This window comes from Hirundo rustica, chromosome 8 (genome assembly GCF_015227805.2).
Source record: "Hirundo rustica isolate bHirRus1 chromosome 8, bHirRus1.pri.v3, whole genome shotgun sequence".
Lineage (NCBI taxonomy): Eukaryota > Metazoa > Chordata > Aves > Passeriformes > Hirundinidae > Hirundo > Hirundo rustica.
Window position 1 is genome coordinate 15,678,145 of NC_053457.1, and position 24,699 is coordinate 15,702,843.

Sequence of the window (24,699 nt, forward strand, 5' to 3'; positions counted from 1 at the left end):
AAGCAGGAAGAATAAACAGGTATTTTAGGAGCAGTTAAAGGTGCAATCGTGGTTCCCACATTTACCCTTACCATACTTAGCCAAGTAGTTGATGAGGGTGTCGGTCTCACAGTTCCGATAGAGGTCAGCAAGCTGCGTGCAGCAGTTCAAGGAGAGGTTGTGAATGCGGAGTCGTCGCTGTCCTGCACAACTTGTATACAGCAGAGCACACTGCAGGAGACAAAAATGCCAGGAGACAGAGAAATGAGGTCCTGCTACTATAAGAAGGACAGGGTTAGAATATACTTCATTAAAAGCTACGACTCAGATGCATAAACAAATAAGATAGCTAAGTAAGACTCGGACAATAAGCTAAAAGTTGAGAATCAGGGTCAGTGAAAGGTAACAAGCAGCAATTTTAGCAGTTCTATCAAGGGACCTGGTCTTAGAAAACGGGACTGTAGTCTGAAGCAGTCTAGGTCATCCTCAGAGTAAGTATGGTGGAAGGGTATGGTAAGATGCAGAAAGAAAGAACAAACAATTCCTTGAAGAAGTGTCTTATAATTCAGTTCAATTGTCAACTCACTTCTTCTACAAAGCCTCTCCCCTCACCTGAAGCAGTGCCCCACTGTCTTCACTCAATTTATCATCATGCTTGAATTCCACTGTGATTGTTTTATCACAGTCCAGACCTGCCATCTCTACATCAGTTGTGTTGCTCATATAGAAAGCTCCAAAAAAGTCAGTTGCTCTAATACCTACAAGAGGGAAAAACCCAACATGAACCACCATTTTCAATGGCATACGAAGACAGCCACCCTTTTGACCCCAACACCAAGTTATCCCAACAGATTTCAGCAGGGATCTTTGCACTCTCTACAAAAGTCTTACAATTCCAAAGCTTTAGCTTTTGGGGTAGCCTAGTTACCATGTGTTTTAAATGACAGGAAAAATTCTTTCTTCCCATGAGATATGCTTGAAGTGGTCAATTTATTAAGATTCCTCCACGCCAACACCCACCTGTGCTCGTGCGCACTCTCATTACAGCATCAAATCCCACTTCTTTCTGCACATCCCTTCTCAAGTCATTCAGGAATCTGTACTGGTCTGTCTCCAGCTAGAAGGCAAACAGTAATTGAAGTTTCACACTTCTGTAAATCAGATCAGCTTCATAAACCATAAAGTAATTTAAAACCAGATACTACCTCTTGTGGTCTTACTTTAACAGCCAACCGTGATATCAGGCTCAGTGGCCTGCTAATGAAATATTGTGCTAAGAGGTAACAGCCTAGCTCTTCCTGTTGGGTTTTGTTATTAACAGAGCTGTTTGTGTAAGGATACAAAGCTACCAAATCATTTTGCTGATTATCTTGAAATTTAAGTAGCCATTTACTTCCAAAGAAGTACTTCCTCACTCTGGTTCCCACTATGAAAGAAAGAACCCTCAGCTAAACAATAATTCCTGCTTGGATCAGACAGCAGCGTGAGTCAATGCCACTCCTACCTGGAAATAGGCGTATTTATAAATGGAGCCTCCTGTCTGGTAAGGTACCACACCCAGTGTGGCCACATCCAAATACTGGTTTGGAAACAGGAAGAGATCCACACAGCAGCCCTGGGCCACACAGTCCTTGGCCAAATTGTTGTAAAAGCTTGTCTGTGGTTGAAACAAAGTCTAAGAAAGGAAATCAGAGATGACATCAGAAGTTTGTGCAGGAAAAGCAAAGTGAGATCCAGTTTACAATCCCAGTCAATACTCTTTAATACTTTAAGTCTTCAGGGAAAGTAGAATTGTCTAAGTTCTCCCTGACTCTGCCTTTGAAGAACTGTTAATTATGGAGATTACTACACATTTTGCTTTAATTGTAAATTCAGCACATTAACCCAGATTTGGTGTTTTACTCTGTGTAATAATCTAGAGCTAACTCTTCTTGTTCTCAGACTAGAGCTGTCCTTATGTGTCAAGCCTCCATAGCCCTTCTTGGGAACACAAGATAAAAGTGGAATGTTAAAAGATATTAGCTGGAACACTTACAGTATGTGCTATCCTTGTAATTTTTTAAAATACTGTTTCAGTTCTTTTATTCCACAAAGAGCATAATATACAGCCTTATGTAAGGATTATGCAAACCATTATTACCTTCTCCTTATCTGTGTTGATCAGTTTCCTATCATCCCTGTTCTTTAACTTCCCTGGAGCCTCTGCAATGGGCAGAGAGGTGTGGAAAATGAAGAGCTTGCCAGCACACTCAGCTGCCTGCAGGAAATGAGTGCAATAACAGAGGTTAGAAACATTCACAAAAATTGTAAGGGAAGCTGTGATTCAAGAACATCCAAGCAACCTCATCACTCTTTTAATGTCAGGGTGACTCTACCAAACTACAGAACACCTCCATGAGACTTGACAGACTTCAGCACTGATTTTTTCATGCTGGAGGGTCTTTTTTTTCCTGTAGATTCAGTAAAGTCTTTAAAGCAAAGCCCAGACAGATGACTGAGAGTAAGCCATGTTCTTGCACTTTGAAAAAAAAAAAAATTGGGTAAAGAACATATAGATAGCTGCAAAACAGAAGGTTCATGCAGTTCAAGAATGAGCCAAGTACCCCCTACATGTAGTGAGTGCATCTACTACAAGGAGCTTACAAAATCTTTAGAATTGTCTTTAGCGTGTGTTAGTAGAATATGAACTTCAGAGTACTTGACTGAAAGCAATTTGTCATAAAAATGCATTTACTAACCTTCAGTGCCTCCAGCCCTGCTTGAATCACAGGTGCAAAAACAGTTTCTGTTTCTCTCGTGTCTGCAAACATTTCTGGAATCTGATCCAGCAAACTAGCAAGGAACAAGGAAAAAAAAGAGGAATTCAAGATCCCATTTAATAAAACAAGCCACACAGGTATAGAAGATGATTTTATAAGAGTGAGGTGGTTTAAACTGAAGTCTTTAACATGTCTGTACATGTTCATAACTTTTACAGTATTTGGCATCTCATCTGTGGAAAAAAATTGCTGTATCATTCTTTATTGGCTTCTCTCATCCATATCCTCTATATAGCCTTAACTGATGCCTATGCCACAGCTCTTCTGTATTTCTTCTCTTTTAATGTACTCCCATATACATAGGTAAGTAAATTCTTAGGAAATACTAGTGACATTTGGCCTCTCTTTGCCAAGCATCTTGTGTACTACTCAAAGATTAATAGATTTAATCCACAGTTTTGTATTTAGTCTTGTTTAATGCATTAAAAAGCAGGCTGGAAATTTTCTCTAAAAACATGCAATTCCAGGTCTATTTTCCTGTTCTAGTTAGCTACACACCGTAGTTTAATTACAGTTTAAATACCATGGTAAATAGTTTGCCAAAACTTTGCTAACTTCATTCTTTCCTTCCAGATTTTATCTTCTCCATCCCACTTATTCTGTTCTCTCCACAGAAACAAAATTGGACACCCCTGTTGTCTCAGTGTGCAGTTATTTAGGTAGTTGACTTAAAGACAGTGATTCAGTATTCTTACAGCTTTCACTCTATATCATCCTAGTTGTATTTTGTTGTGGCTTTATTTTAGGTGGGGGTTTTTTGGAGCTTGGATTTTGGTTTTTTATTTTTTTCTTTTCTTCTCCCCAGAAATGCCCCTCTGCACTAATTCCCCTTATATACACTTTCTGCCAACCTGGACTATGAGCCAAATAATCCCTTAGCCGTTCAGTTTCCCCATCCTGCTCTGCTAGCCTAATCTCAAAGAGTACAATAAGTTAATATACATGGAATGACTCAACATGACAATTAAGCACATTTGAGTCTACCAAACAAGTATTTTACTATACACATAGCAAATCAATTTCTCTCACCTGGCAATAACTGTCCTGGACTCATTCACATTCACCAGAAAGCCATCGAGGAGCGGCACAAACATATCTGCCACATCTGAGACCACCATCATCTGCGGCTGTGCCAGCGAGCTCTTCACGTTATAGAAGTGCAACACCTTGTTGTAGGTGACAAAGCCTACTCGAATGGCTGACTCCTCCATGTTCCCTTCCCTGGAAGGGACAGACTTGCCTTCACATCCGAGATAAACCATTACACATAACCAACAGGTTAAGGGAAAAATGAAAGGAAGTAAAATGTATTTTCACCTAGAAGGGTATCAAGAAAGATGTTCTGCTTGGCCTGAAGAAAAGCTTGACAGGCTTATCAAATAATTTTTTAAATTTCTAGTATTTTTAAAGAGAAAAAGCAACAGCATTCCCCATTTGTATTGACTACAGTAGTTCACAATATACCTACCTGGGCAGATAATCTAGGAGCGACTTTAATTCTTCACATATTAGCCTTACTAAGCCACTCTTCACAGCATTGTAAGACACATCAATCATAAAAATGAAAGCAGGTGGACTAGGAAACTTGTTATTCTGTGGAAGAGAGGGAAGAACTTATCAAACTATTGCCATGCAATGCAGCTCAGGTAACAGCTCCCTAACACAGACAAACCAATGCTGGTTAAAACTTAGTCACTCTCATGTACCTCTGTAAGCAGGAGCAGCAGTTGTTTCTTCAGCTCACTCTCCCTTCCTTTTCCAACTAACAGACATGTAATCACACTGTGTTTGAAATGGACTGGTAATTAAATGCCCTAGACTGACTCTACCATTGATCAGAGAAGTACAGTTCTAACTAATGAATCAATTTACATGACTAAGCTAGATTGGAAAAGTAGACAAGAGAAGATTTCTGCCAGCTCTCAAGACTTTGGAACATGACCAGACTTGTCATAGGTGATTCCAGCAATAAAAAGTAAAAGGTTTTCCTCTCCAAGGATTACAACCTTTTTCCTTCTTAAAAGTCAGCTTTATTTGAGAATGTAAAACTTGTTTTAGTCAATAGCTTTCAGAAGTCTCTAGGTCACACTGGAACAAGCACTCAGAGTAAAAGCAAAACAGAAGAACTTTCAAAAAAGCTGTGAAGATCACAGCTTCTTTGATTCAAAATTCTTCTTATGCTGTTAGAAAATAATTAGACTTTTTGTCTTAACTCAAAGTAAAACAGAGGCATTAGAAGGCAACCAGTATTAACTCACAACATGCAGGCATCTATTTTCTCAGCACAGTATTTTAGCAGATATAAGTTGCTTTAATAAATACCTTACACATATTTTCCCTATTTCTTAGAAGCTAATTATTATTTAAATCTTTAATTTAAAAGCAAACCAGCTTTGGAATATACATTTCTGCACTATTCTTGTGCTTTTAATCACTATGGCCGTATTTGAAATTGATGTTCAATAGGTAAGGTCTGCCTTAGGGCACAGGTGGCACATTGCATGGTCCATAGTTACTATTGTACTTGCACTGAACCTCTCCTACAATTCCCTTTTCTGCCAAGGACTACTGCACAGGAATCCCTTCTGTAGAATTCCTACGGTAAGTGCAGCTACAGCTGCTTATACAGCTCCAGAAAAAATAAAATCCAGAGACAGCTTTTAAATTATATTATGTCATCATCAGGACCTTCAGTGATTTTGTAAGTAAGCAAAGAAGCATGTTATTTTACACTATAAAGTGAGCTGGATTAATGCTGTTAATTATCTCTGCCAGCTAGAAATCAGCCTTAGACAATTCATGTCTTCCTCACTTTCAAGAATACAGTCTTTTTACTTAAAAGAAAATAAACACAGCAATAAAAAGGTACTACTGTACCTTGCAGTAGTCAACTGTTGCTAGAAACTCGTACGAGCCCAGTGATAACTCAGGTCGGTCATAGTAATCTACTCGCTTTCCAGTATGATCCAAATGTTGGAAGTAGTGAGGTGGCACTGGGAAAGGGAAAATCGTTAAGCTCAGTGATATGCCCATAATAAACATTGTGACTAGAGAGCCAACATGACAACAGCTGTTTGAAACAAAACTCCAGGCAAGTGAACTAGCACGCTGGGCTAGCACACAAGTACTAAAAATATTAATGTGATTTAAGAATATCATTAAAGCAAAAAAGGACAAACTTCTTCCAGTTTGTCTCATGCACCAGAAGCATGCGGTATAGTTACTGTTATACTTTTCTTCAATCTCCTTTCCATTCTCATTTTACATTTCATATCAGAAATATCTCTACAATACACTTTTAGGAATATTCTGAAGGATCTAGTCCAAAGGAAAAATACAACTGTCCCATATAAGTAGCAACAAATTACTTAAAAGAGAGTTTGAGGCAAACCACAGGTTACATCATTGCTGACTCAAGTCTGGCTTACTAAAATACTGAGCTCCTTATTTTGCTGTATAAGTTCATTTTTTTTTCTTCCCTTCCCATGCTGCACAAGAGTAAAGCCTCCAAGCACTAATGTGCAGAGACTCCCATAATCTTTATATCAGAATAGACAGAGCACTTCTTACAGTGGATTAAAAAAGAGGAACAGAAGTGCAACCACATGCCCAGCACCCAGTACTTTTGTGCTGGTACAAGGTATCAGAAAATAAAATGGGAGTTAAGGTAAATTTTTGCCTCCAGAAGTCAGCTGCAGAAACAAAGTATTTGTTGTGCCACCAGAAGAATCACGACAGGCACTCCCTCCTGCAGAACTGCTCGGGTGACAAAGTTTATTCCAGCTATAGCTGTCCATAAAGCTCTATACAGCTGTCTATACAGCTCCAGGGGAGATTAAAATGAGATTACCTGGAATGACATTATTCCCCACATTTAAACTATTCTAAACATTCCAAGTTTCAAAAGTTCAAAAGTGATACCATTAGGACTATATATAAGCATCTATCACTCTTGTCTCCAAGGACACCTTCCACACAAGCTAAGTGCCTGATGGTATTTGGAGAAAACAAAAATTGTTCTCAAGTTTTAAGTACAACTACATTGTGTTTTCACAGGGCTGCTTTCATCAGCAGTCTCTCAGCACTCCTCCCTTTTCTGCCTCTGCTCATTTGTTACAGGTACAGCCCTTCCTACAGCTGCTGAGTGAGCAGGACAGGGACCCTATGCAGGCAGAAAATCACCAGACAAAATTGTTTTTTAAAGCTGGACATTTCAATTCCTCATTCTGGTTAGTACAAACACTGAGGTGCTAAGAACAGTCCATTAAAAGCCATCAGTGCCACCAAATGGAACACTGAAAATGTCATCATGAGGTTTGCTGTACCTTACATTCCACTGTGCCTTCAAAACAAATCTACAAATGCCATGCTTTGAGCAGCTCATTGTGACTTCTGCTTAAAAGGAAGCATGTTTTGTACTAATTCAGAAGAGCAATTAATATTAACTGGCCTGTACTGAACACTGTTATTCAGCTGTAGCAGATTTAACTGCAATCTCATTTTAAGGAGTGTTAGCGAGACAAAAAAAGGCTTTGTGAGAAAAAAAAAGTCCTAACACATGCTACTGACTAGATCTGTATCTCAGTCTGTTAAAAACCCTGTACTTTTGAAATACCCTTAGAAAATACATGGATCTTTTAAACCACCAGGGAATATGCTACAAATACCTCATATTAAAAATTTGCTACAATACTACAATGCCTAAGCACCTTTCTGAACACAGTTTCAGAACTGAACGCTGAACATGCCCACCAAATAATTTTTTACAAGACTAGACACATACTAAATCACAGTATTCATGTAACATGATAAAGACTTATTTGCCTGCATCTTGTTCAAAGACCCTTCCAGCAGAGCCCAGAGAGGGATTTCCAGAAGAAACCTTACCCTCAGTGACACAGCTGCAGAAACAACACTGGAACCTCCTTCCACCTTCAATGAATTGCATAAAAGGGCACATGTAAGCTTTGCACCTATTACATCGGACAGGACCGGATTCTCCGTGGTCTACCAAATAAGGAAGGGTCTGTGGAAGCGAGAGAAAAAAAAACATGGGAAAAAAAAAGGTCTCATGATGATGAGAAAGTTTTAAGCTCTGCATTGTGTGGTCATTTCTATCTCCCTGTACATGGCATAGGATTTAGCATTTGGCAGCTGTGGGAGAAAGTGCAGGGGATGTGGGAAGCCTGAACAAGTATTTAAGTGCTTTTCAATTCAAGCTCTAGCACAACAGTATTTTGAGGGCTAGAATTATTAATGGGCTGTCCCATCTAGCCAGCAGCTTGTTTGAAGAATATGATCACATTGCACCAGCAGATGTATCCCAAGTGAACACAAAAGACTGAAAGTGACTCTCCACCTCTTATCTCTTCCTCTTGCAAAAAGCAAAGTTTTTGACAAAAGCAAAGCCAATCATTGCATTCCATATATTCAAGAATATAGAGTATCTACCTTAAAAAATTCCATCTGGTAAGACTTATTTTTGAACTCCATCATGAAATACATTACAACCACAAGCTCTTACTGTCTTGACTGCACTGCACAGCAAATCCTCAAAACTGTTACACAGTGACACAATTTTTGAACTATTACTTATAATGTTCTTTTTGCACCCAAACCAGAATAAGATGCTTGGCAACTTCTGCAGCTTCTCAACATCAGAGCAGGAAGCACTTCAAAATGATTGAGACAGAACTCATGCAAGTTATAAGCTGCATTCATAAAACAAAGCACCTTTTGTAACTAAGAACTTAGCTCAAAAATTTTATTACTTGTTTTTAAATTTTCTGCCAGTAAAGGCGTTTGCTCTTAATTCTCTCACTTACCCTAAATTTATAATCATGTTTAAGAGATAACATATTTACTGAGCAGAAGATGAGCAAATGCTCCAGTCACTTTCCTCTTCATGCCACGGAAGTGTTATGTCTTTTCTTTCAACCCCACTCATCATTTAATGGCAGTACAATGGTTTTGCAGCCAGCATTTCTCATTTCCTATAGCCCAGGTTGACTTCTTCAGAGGAAACCAATTTTCAAGTTTTATGATTGGCAGGCAGTGTTGGTATTGTATTTCAAGACAATTAACACGATTTTCTTTTCCTCAGCCTCTCCCTCTGTAACATGTAAACGAACTACAAGGATGCTGGAAACAGGCAGCACTATACACAACTTGTCATTAATCACTTACTCCCAGAGGACAAATACTTCTTTCCAAAGCCTCAAGCTTGGTTTTCTGAACAGTGCATAACAACATCAGGTGAAGGTCCTGGATTTGGCAACCAGGCTGGATTTGGCTGAATTTTTATATATCCTAAATTTATGTGAATGCTTTAGTTTCATAAGATATTATTTTCATGAAACATTCATCCTTTCATTACTTGTATGTAAAGCTTTAGCTCTATTTACAGTGTTGTTGCTCTGAACAGCTGAGTCTTCATCTGTTGGAAGGACCCCTCTACAGTGAGTTTGCTCTTGCCAGAAAGAATTTCCAAATACTACAAGCTGACTGGTCTCCAGGAAAATTTTCCAACACTAGCCATTTTTTTTTCTGGACACCACAAGCGTTTGTTTAAAGCACTAACACACCAAGAGACCGAATAACTATCATTTGTAAAGTTTCTCTAAAAACATGTAACTCCACAAGCCTCCAAGTTTCTCAAGTAAGACCTTACCCTCCTATTGTGTTCCTTTTAAACTTCAGCCACAGATCAGTTTTATCATGAACCAGTTTTTCAAATCCAAACCATAGTTTAGGAACATTAATGAAATGCAACAGGAGAAAAACATCCTTAAAAGACCAGAGGAAACTGCTTTCCTCAACAGATGCCACACTTAGGTTTAACAGGGCACAGAAGAGTGCAGACCTATGTACTCAAATTAACAAGCCTGTTTGTCTTCTTGTCACTGCTCCAAGCAGGCTAACACAACACAGGAGCCAGAGTATTTAGACTACTTAAAAAAATGCCAAACTCTGTAAAAGTCTTGGAGCTTTCATGATCTCAGCAACCAAACACGAGTGGGTAAAAGGCTCAACATTACACCCAGAAGGAAATGAGTGCTGCAGAAAGGGCAGAAATACAAGTGCAGCTCAGCAGGGCTCTGTCCTCAGGGTTCTGCTGTCATCCCACACAGCGCTGTGCATGTACATGAATATTAGCCAGCTAAACCAGTGCTGTTCCATACATTTTCATCCAATTTCACAACCTGGCATTCTAGAAAAGACTGAACACCTACGATTAGCAACCATTTAAATATTTTAGACCGAGAAAGAAACTGAGATCAGTCGACACCTTTGTGACTACCACAGTATTTTGGTCATTTAGTCACAGCGCTTGACAGCTACTGTAGAAAAGCTGAAATGATCACGGCAGTCAAAATATTAAACGTTTTGAACACAACATTCTGCTGCTTTACAGATACCTACCGCACAGCTGTTGGAGAATCAATGTTTACCTCAATAAACCTCTAAGCATGTCTGTTAAACGCTGACACCCGAGAGCGCTCTCTGCCCGCTGGGCACCCGCACGCGAACGCCACGCTTGGCTCTCACCTCCTCCGGCGGCAGAGCAGCCAGCGGCTTGATGACGGCAGCCAGGGGAACTTGGGACTGTTTGGCCATGTCAGAGGTGCAGGGGATATTGTAAGATGTGCATCTGATGTAGCGGGGGCTCGCATTACCTGGGGAACAAATAAAGCCCCACAGATTGCAGTACAGATTAAGTTTATATTCAAGAACAGATATGAAGATACCTTATCTTGTGTCGTTAAGCTACAGACAATACGAGCTTGGCTAAATATGCAGTTTTAATCTACGGAAAACTTGAATTCCAAATAAAATACCTCCTCATGATTAACTACATATAATAAAAGACCTTAAAACAAATGAACTCGACTCCCTGTCAACCTAAACCTACAAAAAGGCATTTCTGTTCCATATATTCACAGACTAAAACACACTGTAGGCAGAAAACTCTACTCAAACATTTCTACTGTTCTGTTTTGTAATTTTGGCTGAAGAGTAAAATACTTGATTGCAGAATCAGACTCTGAAGTTTTTTCTGGAACTTTAATACTTTAAAAAAGTGTCAGCAATTAAAAGATGAAATATCTTTTCTCTACGGAGCCCTCAGACCAATTCACATCTGTCCTAATTTAAAAAAATACAGTTGCCAGTCCAATTCTATCGATATTGCTAGTAGATTTCAGTTTTTAAATGTTTTTTATAAAGCTCTACAGAAGAGGCTTAATTTGCTGCTTTTTGATATCTCTGCTAATGCTGGTCCTAGGTATCTGTCTTGGAAAACATTTTTTGCCTACAAATTGGTTACTAGCTACCAAACAATCAGAAGACTCTAAACCAAGATCTAATCAACACAGGACCTGAAACTAAGCTTTTGTTGGTAAAATACATGTTCCCTTTAAAGAGACAGTTCTGTCACTGACTCTTTGGGATTCATGCTTTGCTTGTTTAGGAAAAGAAAAATAGTTTACCTTGATCCTTGACCAAGAAATTTGTAGTAACAAGAGGTGGGACCTGCCCTCTCACTCCAGTGACAAATGGCTCTGACCCACGGTTATTTCTGTCATCTTCAATCACTTGAATCTGTGATGGAAAAGACCATGTTATTATGTGGATGCTTGCTTTCAAAGTACTGTAAAATAAAAAATCTCTAAGGCAGTGAAAAGGGGACCTGAGGTAAACATTACTATCTCTAAAAATAGGAAGAGCAAGTAAATTTTGTCAAGCAGTCACCTCTCAGTTTGATTTCAAATAGTACTTAATGACTAACAATAAATTACAAGCTGCAAATAGTATTTTCCCCCAAGTATTCTTAGCAGCAGCATATTTTGTGGTTTGAAGTCTGATCTGAACTCATAAAAGCCAAACTCAGATCAAGAAAGGAATTTTTGGTAGTATTCCCCTGTACAGTTCTAGTCAAATAAGAATTAGAAGCTTCTGTAAGCCTCAAGCTGAAGTCCTATAGGTAACCTGGCTTTTTCTTTCCATTGTGGTCCCACTGTTTGCACAGTATCCCTTTATTTCCAACCACTCTAATTCTGGCCTAAGGCTTGCAAGCTCAGGTGGAAATCTTTAGTACTTTGTGGTGCTCAAGGGTTTGTGATTTGAATTCTGGGAATGCAGAAAGCGAAATTTCAATAGACTTGTCAACGAATCAAACTTCAAAGCCTGTAAAGATCTTACATTTCTTGGTATTTCAAATCCTTCACAACTGCAAATTTCCTTAAGATAATGGAAATGTATTAAATAGTTTTACTTAACTAAAATATTCACTGACCTTTGTAGTTGTACACAGTACAAGCTACATTTCCATAGTGGGGACTGAATGAAAGAATTAAAGCTAGCAATCATTCTTCTGCTCTTATTTAGCCATCAAACACACCTGCTTTTGCCTAGAGTAAATTCTGAAAAGCAGAAATTTGTATAGCAGAACTTCCACCCTCTCACTACAGATTGCGAGCTGCCAGCAGAGTGCCTCCCATAGCCCCAGTGACTATCCTAGAATAAATCTAGTTCTGTTTCAAAAGTCTGCAGGCTGACTGATGCTGGTGATCCCACCACTGGTACCTGTTAAATTATGAACTTTGACTGATGAGGAAGAAGTGACACAGGGTAACAAAAATCCAAAATTTTTTTTCTGTCTTCCAATCCAAAAGGTAGCTGCTTTTTCCTTTCTTTAGATATAATTCTCCAACATAAACATTAAATTTTCAAATTCAAAATTTAATGGTTATGCATGAGCACAGATAATGAGAGAATGTTTATAGCTCCCCATGCCTCATAGTAGAAGTTTTGTATCAGGAATTAACAAAAAAAAACCCCTCCAGTTCATCTGCAATTTTAGAACTCCAGAGCACTGGCCCAGTATTGGTATATCAACAAGAACAGTAATCAAATTCTGACCAAAACATGGTAGAAAACATGGCTACAACAGCTCGTGCTGTGTGCATGCTGACATGAGACACACATTGCACGGGCAATTATACTACTGGCTTCCACTGAAAATGCCAGCTGGAATCTCAAGAAGGCAATATACTAAAAATCAGACAAAGTGAAGGGGAGACATTCTTCATGATCTGTTTCTGAAACACTGCTTTCTATTGCCTCACCATTCATCACAGAAGACTTTAACAACCTCATGTGGTGTAATGTTACTCATTTTGATAAGGCAAGCAGAAGACAGCAAGGAAAGGGTAAAAGATTAATGATGGAGGGTTAGCAAGGTGAAGTTCAGGTTTCAGGCATGCACAGAGGGTCACCAACACACAGACTACAATTGACATATATACAGCACTTACTGGACTAGGGATTGCATCTGGGTCTATTCTGTGCCTGGGTTTCTGCTGGGGTGGCAGCTCATTAAGTTGCTTTTTTTTTTTTTTTAAATGAGAAATAAGAGTGCCACCAAAAAAAAAAAAAAAAAAAAAAAAAGAAAACAAAAAAGAAAAAACAAAGAGGAAAAAGAAAAGAGAATAATAAACCAAAAAAGTATCTGTTACTTCTCTCTACCCAAACCTGTAGCACTGAAATTAGATACATTTAGATACTGCTTCATGCAACAGGACACATCAGCTTCTGCAGCATACACTGATCCCAAAACCAGTCTTGCCAGGATATTGGGCTTGGCACTGAACACCTTGCTAATGGAGGCAGTGGCTCACCTCATTTTGGTTAGAAACTGAGCATTTATGCTTTAAGAACATGCTAACATGAAGGCAACTGACACAAGCCATTTGAGACTTCATTTAGTGGAGAAGAGGCAAACAAGCAATTAAGGACTTACATTCTATGAAAAAAATACAGCAGTAATTCCAGCTTTACTACTGGAATCTAAGGAGGTAATCTTTTAAATAGAAGTACCTTCTGAATAACGTCAGTTCCCATCTAACTCAAGACTACATTATTTCCATAGTTTTGAAGTACAGAAGCAGCATCAGAAGCAGCGGAAGGAACAGCGCAGTAGACTAGTGGCAATAATACCACCAGGCTTATATTACTCATCATTGCTAACTATTACGTATAACTGCTTATCCTGTCTCAGAACCTCCACTCTGAAAGACAATCCCAGTTTGAGAAGCTGTCCATATCTGACTGATATGACTTCATGACCCAAAAAAACCACAAACCAGCTTCTTGACAGATTATAGGAAAAGCACTACAATCACCTCCTACTAACCATACTTTAAACATAGATCATGCAGTTCACAGACTGTCACCTCAAAATCTGAAATTAGTTCCCCTTGGAAAGTCATTATGCGAGAATCCAGAAACGCAGAAACAAGTTTAATCAAAGCCCTGAAGGATTCTCAAAAGATAACACAATACAGAAAAAGACCTGAGGAACTAGAGCAGTGCCCTTCTTCAGTCACCAAGAAAAATACTGCCTCTGGGCTTATTTATCACAAAAGACTGAAGGTGGATAGAAGAGAGAAATGTAAGCAGGAAAACAGACTGATGCTCCTTGGAAAGAGAAACCTGTTTTCAGCTTTGGTCTTTATCTGTTGTTTTATGCAAAGACACTATGGAAGAGCTGACGCTGGGAAGAACAAGTAAGCTTACAGGGCTAGGAATGGAATCTGGATCCAAACGTTTTGGTGGAGGTGGTGGTCCAGGTGGACTTCCATAATTTGGTGCTCCTGGATAGGCTCCTCCATAGTTTGGCTGGGGACCCCTCATCTGTCCAAAGGAACCTTAACAAGAAAAGAACATAAAAATCAAACAGTGGCTTAATACTAGGTATTTCTTCATTTGGCACTTCCCACATTTCCTGCCATTATTAAAAAAAAACCAAAAAACCCAAACCTCCAGAAAAATAAAGTCATGTGCTTTTCTATTAATTATGATTAAACATATTTATCACAGTGTTTCAGCTTAGACTGGTACATCTCTACCAACAATTCAATAAACTGATAGACACAGTCCTTAAAACCAGACATGGAAACAGGTTTTTAGTCTGACCTTTATTAACTCTACCTCAGCCCAAACCAGCACGCTACTGTAAATAGTTCCAGAATTGGTAACTGCTGATTACAATGCACATTAAGATCATGCACTATGAACATTTACCTGCAGAACTGTCTAATGGAAAGTGCATACAGAACAGCCAAATAAGCTACTGGACAATCCCTAATTCTTCAAATTAAGGATATGCAAGGAGCTCCCTTGGGCAGTTTTGGCTTGTTTGAAATTACAGTAATAAGCTAATGTATGATTCTCTCTTTTGTTTTGTAACTACCTGAAGCTATTTCATATTATTTTAGACGATTCCAGTCACTTACAGAATAACTGTATGATTCAACCCATTAGTATTTTTACAGCTCATAGGAATTTGAACAGATATTTTTAAGTAATTTACCTGTCCAGCTGTGCAAAGCTGCATGGGGAATGGGATTCTAAGTCCTAACATTTGCACATGATTACTTTATCCCAGCTATCTCTAAGTGTTATTGATTAAAAATCAGCCAAAACTGGTTTTAATTTGGGAAGTTTAACTGGTCTTACTTTTAAGTACATGTACATTTAAGATGTGCAAGCTTCTACAAGGGAGAAAAATACAGCTATGCAAATTAAAGGAGAGAACTAATTTCTTAATGTTTAACAACTCCTTTCATAGACATTGCATGCACAGTGGCCACAAATTAAAAAAAAAAAAAAAAAATAAAGCTTTCCAGTATTTCTGATGTCTATTTTTGAACAAGTAAGGTTGCAGACATCAAATCAGAGTCCATAATAAAATTCTGATCACAAATTCTGGTAGTATTATGGCACTAATTGCTAAACACATTTTTGGCCAAGTAAGCTGCAATTCCTTTAGTTACATTAATCCAATTAAAATCTGTATTATAAAATACCTTAGAATGACGTATGGTATTATCTCAGACACGAGCACAGGGGAACAAGAAGGGAAGCTCTAACGTGCAGCCAGGAGCCCACAAGTGACAACATGAAATTTAGCTCTCGGTTTGCAGCATACAGAGAATACGTAACTTAAAATTCCCATACTAGGAGTACTCACCATTCTGCTGCATTTGGTATCCTGGCTGAGGAGGATGAGTGGGAGGAGGTGGTCCATGGAGACCACTCATGGGAGGCCCAGGGTGCAGCCCCGCCATAGTTGATGGAGGTGGTGGAGGTGGTGGTGAGGATACATGATTAGGCTGGGATGATGGTGGTGCAGGAACTGTCTGCCCAGGCAGAGGTGGGCCTGGCATGGCAGGTGGCCTTGGAGCACCTGTGGTAGGAGGGTAAGAGGAAGGTGCAACCCCTGTAGAAGGAGGAGGCGGGGTAAAAGCAGGAACTTGAGTAGGCAGGCGCTGAGTTGATACTGTGTGACCAGGAAACGGAGGCTGTGCCAAAGGAAGACCCTCAGAAACACTGGCAGGAGGGGGTCCTTGGCTTGCACTGTAAGGTGTGTGAAGACCAGATCCTGTTGCACTAAAGCTTCCTGAGACTGGGGGAACCGATGTTGGGGGACCCGGTAAGAAAAAAAAAAAGATATAACATCATTTTCTTCTATCCTGAAGACAATTAAGATGCAAGAAAAACCCATTTGCTCCGGAACACCTGAGTAAATCTACCACTTTCTCATCTGCAGTTGAACTTACCAGTATTAGCAGAGACAAATCCTAAGTGACCACTTTCCTAGACTGATCAGAGAGCTGAAATTCCTTCAGGGGATCTGAAACTTCACAGTTCTTTCATTGCCTACTCTCTCAAAGCCTGAGCTGCTTCTTTTATAGGTATCTCAGGATTCAGGGCCAGAAAAAAAGGGCAAAGCCAGGAACATGCAAAACATGAACCATCACAAGTCTAACCATAGACTTCTTGAACTAAGTTTCTGTCTTAAACTCCACACTCAGTTGGAGCCTGTAGATCAAGAATGGTTTTGAGCTTTGTGGTTTTGATAGCATGAAGCCAGCACCATTGGTATGTAGTGCTGTACTATTCCTGAGAATAATTGTTGACAAACACGCTGCCAAAAGGCCAAGGAAATCCGTATCCCCTACCTACTCCTAATTTTCCTATAAAATCCGTCTTATGAGATGCTTGTTAAAAAGTGCTTTAACAAAACGATTTTTAAATAGTCAGACCAGCTTACACATAATAAAGACAAAACTCTGGTCTGTAATTTAAAAAGTCTCCTAATCTACAGCAATGAGACTGTGGAACTAATACCATAGAACAAAGGATCTAAATTCAGTTTCTACTGTTTAAGTAAGTGTCTTCTTGACTTCCAGCAGAGCCCTACACACAATCATTCAGAGGGTTTATAGCCCTTTGTGATTTACATTTACAGGGCCCTTTTTTGCTTTCTTTTTCTTTTTTTTTCTGACAGGGCTGGTGCACAACAGTTGGGAGACATATAGACTGTCCAAGAGGTGACTTAGGAGTAGACTGCTCTGTTCCACAAGATGCACCCAGTTGAGGACCAGTGTTGCTACTCTCCTTTGTTATTCGTGTCCACCCTACAATTGTCTCAGTTCTGTTTTCCCCAATCACGACCTTATTAGTTAAGAAAACTGCTGTTTACTATGGCAGATGTCAACACCCAGAGAATTCCCATAACCATATAGTAATGAATCACTGACGAGAAAAAAATCTTTTATGGAATTAATAGCAAAAATGAAAATCAATAGCATACTTCTGTAGCCAGGAAACCTTACCATAGCCCAGTCCAGCTGGGGGAGGAGCAGAGGCTGCAGTCCCACCAATTGTCATCCCTGCCATGTGATTCCTGAGCTGCTGCACGCTGCCTGGGGGGGGCCCATATTGCTGGAACGTAGATATCTGGCTGACAGGCGTGGGTGCTGAGCCTGGCAGAAACGGCTGAGGTGCAGGTGGCCTGAGAGGGAAGATGACAAACTAAACTGATTCCTCATTATAGAAGAATTTACAATCCTCTATGCCTTTTAAAATTGGTCTAGCATGTAAAGACTATCTGGGTCTCAGGTATTTACATGAAACACCATAGCTCAGTTTTGTAAAAATAATTACATATTCTGCATGTATCTGAAACCCTCCCACCAAAAAAACAAACAAACAAAAAATCTACTAGCTCTTAAAATACAAATTCGATATTTTTGTTAATTCCATTTCAGTTATCTCAACAAATCAGAAATGCTGCATAGAGTCTATAGGGTGAGCAACAGTAAGGCCTGCACAGCTATGTAAGAATGTTCTGCCACTCAAAACATTTGAACACTCCCGGACTATTGCCACTTTGACCACAGAGCTAATGGCAGTATCTCCCTGGAAAAGATGTTAAAGAGCCTTAGAAGCCAGTAACTCGGGGATCCAGAAGAGGGCTCAGAATCATTACTAAGAAATTATTCAGTAAAGACTGCCACATGCCCCAGAGATGGTTTCACACTGCGAAGGAACACATACTACAGTTGTGTGGATGCACCTGATTTTTGTAGGGGAAAATGAACACCACAAAGAATGTTTTAGGAGGAGAAGAGGTCTTCATCAGTCATTGACATCTGCTCACATCCTTTCACAAGTTTTTCATCTCCAGATATACTCACTGTCTAACAAATATCCCTGCAGCAAAACATTGCTCCAAAACAGTAACAAAGCAATGAAAAAGTCAATATCCACCACAAAACCCCGGAGTACTTAGTTTGATTTACATCTAAAAAGTCTAGACCTAGCACAAGTCTACCAAGGCAGGATTTTGTTACAATTCACTCTTCTCGTATGCACCTCTGCATCGGGGCTGCTGAGGCTGGAATTCCATTCTGCACATCTCCATGCTCAAACTGACTGTATGCCAAGTGGCCAGAAGGATGAGATGCTCCAGAGGCTGGAGGGGGAGCTCCAGATGTTGGTGGGGCTCTCAATGAACCTGCAAACATAAGGAAAAAAAACTCCTAAAATATCACAAATTATAGAAACAAGGACTTAAACCAACTACCATGAAAAATTCAAGTGCAGAATTGCTATAACAATACTCCACGGGCAACAAATAATTCATGCACAAATATTTTTAGCCAGTGTCACTGGTTACCATCTTCACACAGATCAAGCAGAAAATATGAGATGTGGAAGGTCTTCAAAAGACAACTTCATCTTTTATGAAGGAAAAAAAAAATATCTTGTCCAAAAGGTACTGAATCCTTTCCCCTCCAAGTCCAATTATTTTTATCTAAACCAAGAGTATTCAGTGGAATCTAATGTTTCATTATAGTTTTTTTCAGGTCAGTTTTCCCTACCTCAATGATAAGCAGGCTATGCTAGAAGATTCCACTTTCAAAAACTACATAACTTACGGCATTTATATATAAGATAATGGGGGCCACCACAGATTGTTCTTTCCAGCCTCTCAAGCTTGAAGGCTAACACAAATGCTTTCCTCTCTTTCAGAGTGAGCTGGTTCAGTCACAGCCCAAATATATTTGCCTCAGAAACCAGTCTCTGCACAGACCACAAAATGTTGGATACACCACCAGCAGACCAACTGCAGTTTTTACTTCCAGAAAAGAGAAAATAAACTTCTCTTTTAATAATACTACACTAACAATGCTGGTAATTAGAACAACTGTATGACCATGCCTGTCCACCACAAGGGAACCTATTTGACATGTAGGGTATCATTAAGTACACATGACTAAAACTGCCCCATGAGACCATGCCCACACCTACACTGTTGTGTCACTCTGACAGGGACCAGCATGGCAAGTTTCAAAGGGATTCTGAAACCTTCTCATGAAGAATCATTACAAAATAGGAAATAAGGGGAGCCATTTCTCAATTCTTATAATTTATACCCTAAAGCATGAGGTTTCAACTCATATACTTTATCTTATCTGCTACATCCAATTCTTAGCAAACCTGGGGATGTAAAGTCAAGGAAGGAATTAACTAGACCTTGTATGAATAACTGATCATTTCTTGGGTTTCTTTCTCTATTACTGAACTTCCTCCTGTTCTTCATTTTGAGACAGGATTTAATTACTCCTAGAGGCATTTATTATTTTTATATACTTTCATCTCATTAATCCTCTCTTTTCTAAACTACTGTTACAGCACCTTCGTCTTACTGTTCCTCTGGCTAAGCATTTCCTGATCTCTATTTGTATGTGATTTCTTTTGAGTTTCTTTTGTGATACTTCACATCTATTTTCCAATGTCTTTCCTTTGACAGTACATGTTAACTGTTCGGCCTTATCTTTCGTCTTTAAAGTTAATTTAATCCAATTTCTGGAGGGACTCTACACATTTTTTTAATATACATTAAGTTAAGTTCCTCCACCCCCAAATTTAACAGGCATACCATTTGACAAATAAGTGCTTACTTCAGAAAAAGCTTTGTAAGTATCTTTTTTCTGGTCCTCATCCCAAATATACTTCTGTCACTCCTACTACAGACCGTTCAAACAGTCACTGAAAAAGAAATCACTAGAACAGGTATCTAGTGGTTTATTAGCCTAAGATTCATTGTTCTTGACAAATCCTCAATATCTTTGCAATGTTTTTACTCATTACAGACCTCAAAATGGAGGTAGCTTACAGCAAAATGGGAAATGCCTGTGATTTTCCTCAAAGCCTCGAGCTTATATGGATGGCTGTCTTCTGACACCCTAATCTTCTAAACAAATCGACACCTCCAGAAATAGCTCTTCCAAAATATCACTAGTTCGAAAAAAGGAAAAGTACAATATGATTTCTTGCAGCATTTCTAATTCTTACATTTTGATTGCTAGCTGTGAAAAGATATTTCCTTCTTCAAGTCACCACTTTTGGAAAAATAATTATTCCAAACATATATTTGGATTCTAAGAATGGCCAAGGAAGTTAAAAACTTGTTTTTTCCCTTAAAGGAAAGCACAAGCTACACAAATCTCATGACTCCCAGCAACAATCTCCTGGTGGTTTGCAGAGATTTTTCACTTCTTTGCAATGCTACCATTTCAAACCTCACCTTCCATCTCAAGGGTGAGACTGAGTTCTTTATAACTAAGGATTGTACATGATAGAATCTGAATGGGCCCATTCAAGTTTTGAAATCAGACTTCAGAAGACACTAGTCACAAGTCAAGTTCTACCTATGAATCTGTATGCATAAGGGATTTCTACTAGGGTTATTTCTTCATATCCTATTTATGCTTCTGGAATGCGGCCTACAAATAGCTTGGGCAATATCCCACCCACCTCTGCCCGAACAATCAGGTACCCAGCCTTGGAGATAAGTATCCATATTAAATGGGAACTTGGCACAGGAGAAGTGACACGGCACAAACACTCCCACAGAAAGGACACCATTTACCTATGAAATTAGGTGCAAGAGAAGAAGTGTCAGAGTTGAGAGATACAGGAGAGCCCTTCGAAGGAAACCCCAAGGAAGGAAAGTAACCTGGAAAGACAGAATACACCAGTAAATCAAGCCTGAGAGAAAGCACTGAGAGACAGCCATTCCAATGCTGAGAACAGTCTGCAGTCCAAGAAATATACCCAAAATTCAGGTCACCTACCACCTTGTTCCTTACGCCATACTCCCTCTCTTTACCATGCACAACATATTACAAATGTAGTCTTTACAGGAATACAAGTGTTAACATTTTCATAAAGCAAGCCTATGTAAAATGATCTACAGCCTAACTGTTACTGGTATTCAGATAATTGTCTTTGCACTTTCAACTGCATGACCTCATCTGAAGGAAACCAGCAGACTGACTAAAAGACTGGGGCAAAATTGTCCCGGTTCTCTAAATATTCCCATAGCAAGAAGCAGTTATTTTCAGCCAGCACCACAGCACTCCACTTCTGGTCCTCAGAAAGACTATCATCACTGCTGTGGTATATCCATGTTTCCACTTAGTTAGAGTCAGGGTTTGTCACAGAAATCAGAGGCAAAACACTCCCTGACTAAGGATGGCACCAGCTCTCAACACTTCTCCACACAGTCCCCCAAGCAATTTTACTGTTATTTTAAAAATAAATCCCTAAGACAACTACTTTGAAATTACAGAGTAACACTGGCAGTTTTCCCTTTACCCTTCAGTGTTTCCTGAATTCCTCCCTCTGCAATTAATTCTCTCTCCTCTATATTATGCAGCTACAATAGGTCTTGCTACAAAGATTTGCAGTGAACATAATGTGGAGGTGGTGGTAGAAAGGGTAACTGTCACTATTTTTACTATCATCTGTCTGCTGTCTCTGATAATGTGCTGCTCATTTGACTCCCTCCTCCACAGGGATTTCATACTCAGTAACCACTGACAGGTCAACAACCTCTGGCTGCTGTGCAAGCTCTGAATTTTACATTTCTTTCTTCTAAAGTCAGGAATCCTAAACAGCAGGTCCAAAATGCACAGCCTGACAACTGAGATCTCCTTAATCCGCTAAATCGAGAAACTATGGTCTCAGAAAAAAAGATGGAAAAAAATCCCCACAAACTGTGCATGGCCTTTGCTTGATAATAACAATAAAGTACATGAGACACTACTTGGGCAGTACAATACAGTTTTGTTGTTCAAATGAAACCACCTTGTTGCCCTCAGTGTCACACCACCTTTCAACCATTACTGGCACAAAATCTGCATTTTTAATCAGTATACGTTTATATGAATGTTATCAAGGTATCTAGGTATGCCATTACTGAGAGGTCCCAAAACTTAAAAAGGCAAATCAAAAAAAGGGTTAATTCCCTTAAAAAGCAATGCTTTTCAGGCTTGTGAAATTTGAAAATTCTTGAAGAATCTGACAGAAAACGGTCATCACTTTCTTTTCACGAACACCCTAATCATTCTTCACATTGCTAACAGCTAAAACCTCTTTTCTATAAATAGCTGCACTGATGCAACTTTTCCAAATCTGTGATGATTTTTGTTCTTCTTGAATGCCCTTCTCTCCTTCACTAAAGCAAGTCCAATTTCTCCCCACTCCTTCCATTGGACAGAAAACATGATTTAGTTGCTGTCTACAGTGAGGAGTGAAACAGAGCATGCAATGGCTGAGCTCTGCCTCTGCTCTCCCAGGAAGCAGGGTTCCCTTCCTCTGCTCAGACATGATTTTCATTATTTTCATAGGAATTCAAACCCCTTGTGAAATCAGCTCATAACTGTCAGATTAAAAGTGCTGTTAGAAGAGTTTGAGAGCATGGGAGGAAGAGAATTAAGCACAGAAAAGGAAGATGGAGCACTTGAATAACCTATTCTTTACCACACCACACTCAACTCTTTTACTATGCTCTGCTACTAACTCTAGACAAAAACCCAAAGTGCAATTATTCAGTACCCAAATTTCAGTCCCGCACGCCTGTTAGTTTCAAGACAACTAGAGGCACTTTGATTATTCCATCCTTCTCATTGAGTCTGGGTTAAAATTCAAGAAGATGTAAAAGACTGAAGATGTACTTGTAGGGGGTAATAGTACAGAGATGATTAACATGACCAGCACAGTCCTAATTACCTCAGAACACTCATCTGAAACCTAAAAAATATTTTTAAGTTCATGTTATGCTAATTTCAGCAAAACTGAATTCATCCCTGTGATCTGAAAAGGCAGACATACTTGCATTCAAAGCAATAGTATTTTCTCCTCTACAGTCCAAATGTTAAAGTCACTATTGATTTTCCAAAGCAATTTGTATACTTGAAAACCAAGACTCACAAAGCTCTACACTAAAGTCAGCCTGTCTTCTGAAAGCAGGAAAACAAAAGTTGAGTAACTTTTATTTTTTTAACAGACAAAAATAACAAAGGATATCCTTGATCCTGCAGAATCAGTGAAATTCTCGAAGACACTAGCTTGCCACATGTCCACAAACTTTTTATTGAATTTAAAGACATCAGGGAAAATAGCTCTAAATATGCTTTCTACCTAGAGATGTATGTCTTAAATCTTTCAGGACGGAGTGCAGACCTTTCTATATAATAATGTAAAGCAGTCTCAATTATAAATCTCTTACTCATTATAAACTGCTGCCTCTCAACATAACCTCATCAGGAAGACTCTTCTAGTCAGGTGCTTCAGCAACATAGGGACATGGACACAGAGAAAAAAGCAGGCTGTTTCTCAACATGTTAATTTTATGAGCTACCAAAAGAAGAGTAAGCCCTACTCAGCTGGAGAAAAGACAGGACAATAACCTCAGAATATGGCAAAACATGATTTTTAGCATCATGCAAATTACATAGAGAAAAAAAGATAATCACTACCACAAAAAACCAAAGACTTACAGTAGGAAGTACACAGCAAAAATTCCATACGCGCCATAATTCACAGGTTATCGATCATTAAGTATTGACTGAGCAGTACCTTGTGGAGGGACTGGCTGTTGATATCCTGGCATGGGCCCGTTATAAGCTCCATACTGCGACTGAGGAACCCCTGGCAGGGACTGTCCTCCGTAGGCAGGCTGCTGGTATCCCTGATATCCAGGCTGAGGTTGCCCGTAAGGAGGCCCCGCGTGAGCTTGCTGGTTTACACTCATTGTATTCACATCCCCAAACTAACCTCACCTGCAAAAAAGGGGGTGAAAAATGACTTTTATTAGATATAAAACCAAACTGGTCAGCATCTCTACTGTTTTCAAGTAAGTGAGAGATCCTAAGATACTCGGGAAGTTCAAACATTAATGGTAACTTACTCTTGCACAGCAATTTTTCCAAGTACGATAAATGCTTTACAAGAGCTATTTAAAACTGTATTTTCAGAAACTATGTTTTCTTAGTCAGCATTTCATCCTGGTGAGACCTGTGATCATCACCTTAGATAGAAATACCATCATCTGCTGTTCTATAGCAGATTATTATCAAGCTTCCTGAGAAACCTTTCAAACTACTTCCACCTCACAGAGTCAGACCAACAGAAAATAGATTTCATGATACAGATGAGCGATTCCTTAACATAACACTTCAATAACACTGAATAAGTTCAG

The 24,699-nt window shown here is 39.2% G+C and overlaps 1 protein-coding gene across 11 annotated transcripts in view; it reads right to left on the reverse strand.

The window, feature by feature from the left end:
• SEC24C (SEC24 homolog C, COPII coat complex component) overlaps positions 1-24,699 on the reverse strand; it is a 37,258-nt gene that overhangs the window by 5,305 nt on the left and 7,254 nt on the right. For 2 of the 11 annotated variants that reach the window (XM_040072062.2, XM_058421668.1), the window contains exons 2-20: positions 24,078-24,280; positions 21,085-21,171; positions 18,522-18,663; positions 17,480-17,658; positions 15,832-16,266; positions 14,376-14,506; positions 13,115-13,183; positions 11,288-11,399; positions 10,347-10,474; positions 7,686-7,824; positions 5,676-5,791; positions 4,267-4,391; positions 3,828-4,019; positions 2,718-2,811; positions 2,120-2,236; positions 1,484-1,654; positions 1,000-1,096; positions 592-737; positions 72-210 (exon numbers count right to left, since the gene is read on the reverse strand). In XM_040072062.2, the coding sequence (XP_039927996.1) occupies positions 72-210; positions 592-737; positions 1,000-1,096; positions 1,484-1,654; positions 2,120-2,236; positions 2,718-2,811; positions 3,828-4,019; positions 4,267-4,391; positions 5,676-5,791; positions 7,686-7,824; positions 10,347-10,474; positions 11,288-11,399; positions 13,115-13,183; positions 14,376-14,506; positions 15,832-16,266; positions 17,480-17,658; positions 18,522-18,663; positions 21,085-21,171; positions 24,078-24,252 (2,794 nt within the window). In that variant the 5' untranslated portion in view covers positions 24,253-24,280. The remainder of the gene's footprint in view (positions 1-71; positions 211-591; positions 738-999; positions 1,097-1,483; positions 1,655-2,119; positions 2,237-2,717; positions 2,812-3,827; positions 4,020-4,266; positions 4,392-5,675; positions 5,792-7,685; positions 7,825-10,346; positions 10,475-11,287; positions 11,400-13,114; positions 13,184-14,375; positions 14,507-15,831; positions 16,267-17,479; positions 17,659-18,521; positions 18,664-21,084; positions 21,172-24,077; positions 24,281-24,699) is intronic. The other 9 variants (XM_040072068.2, XM_040072067.2, XM_040072071.2 and 6 more) reach the window with 9 other exon arrangements.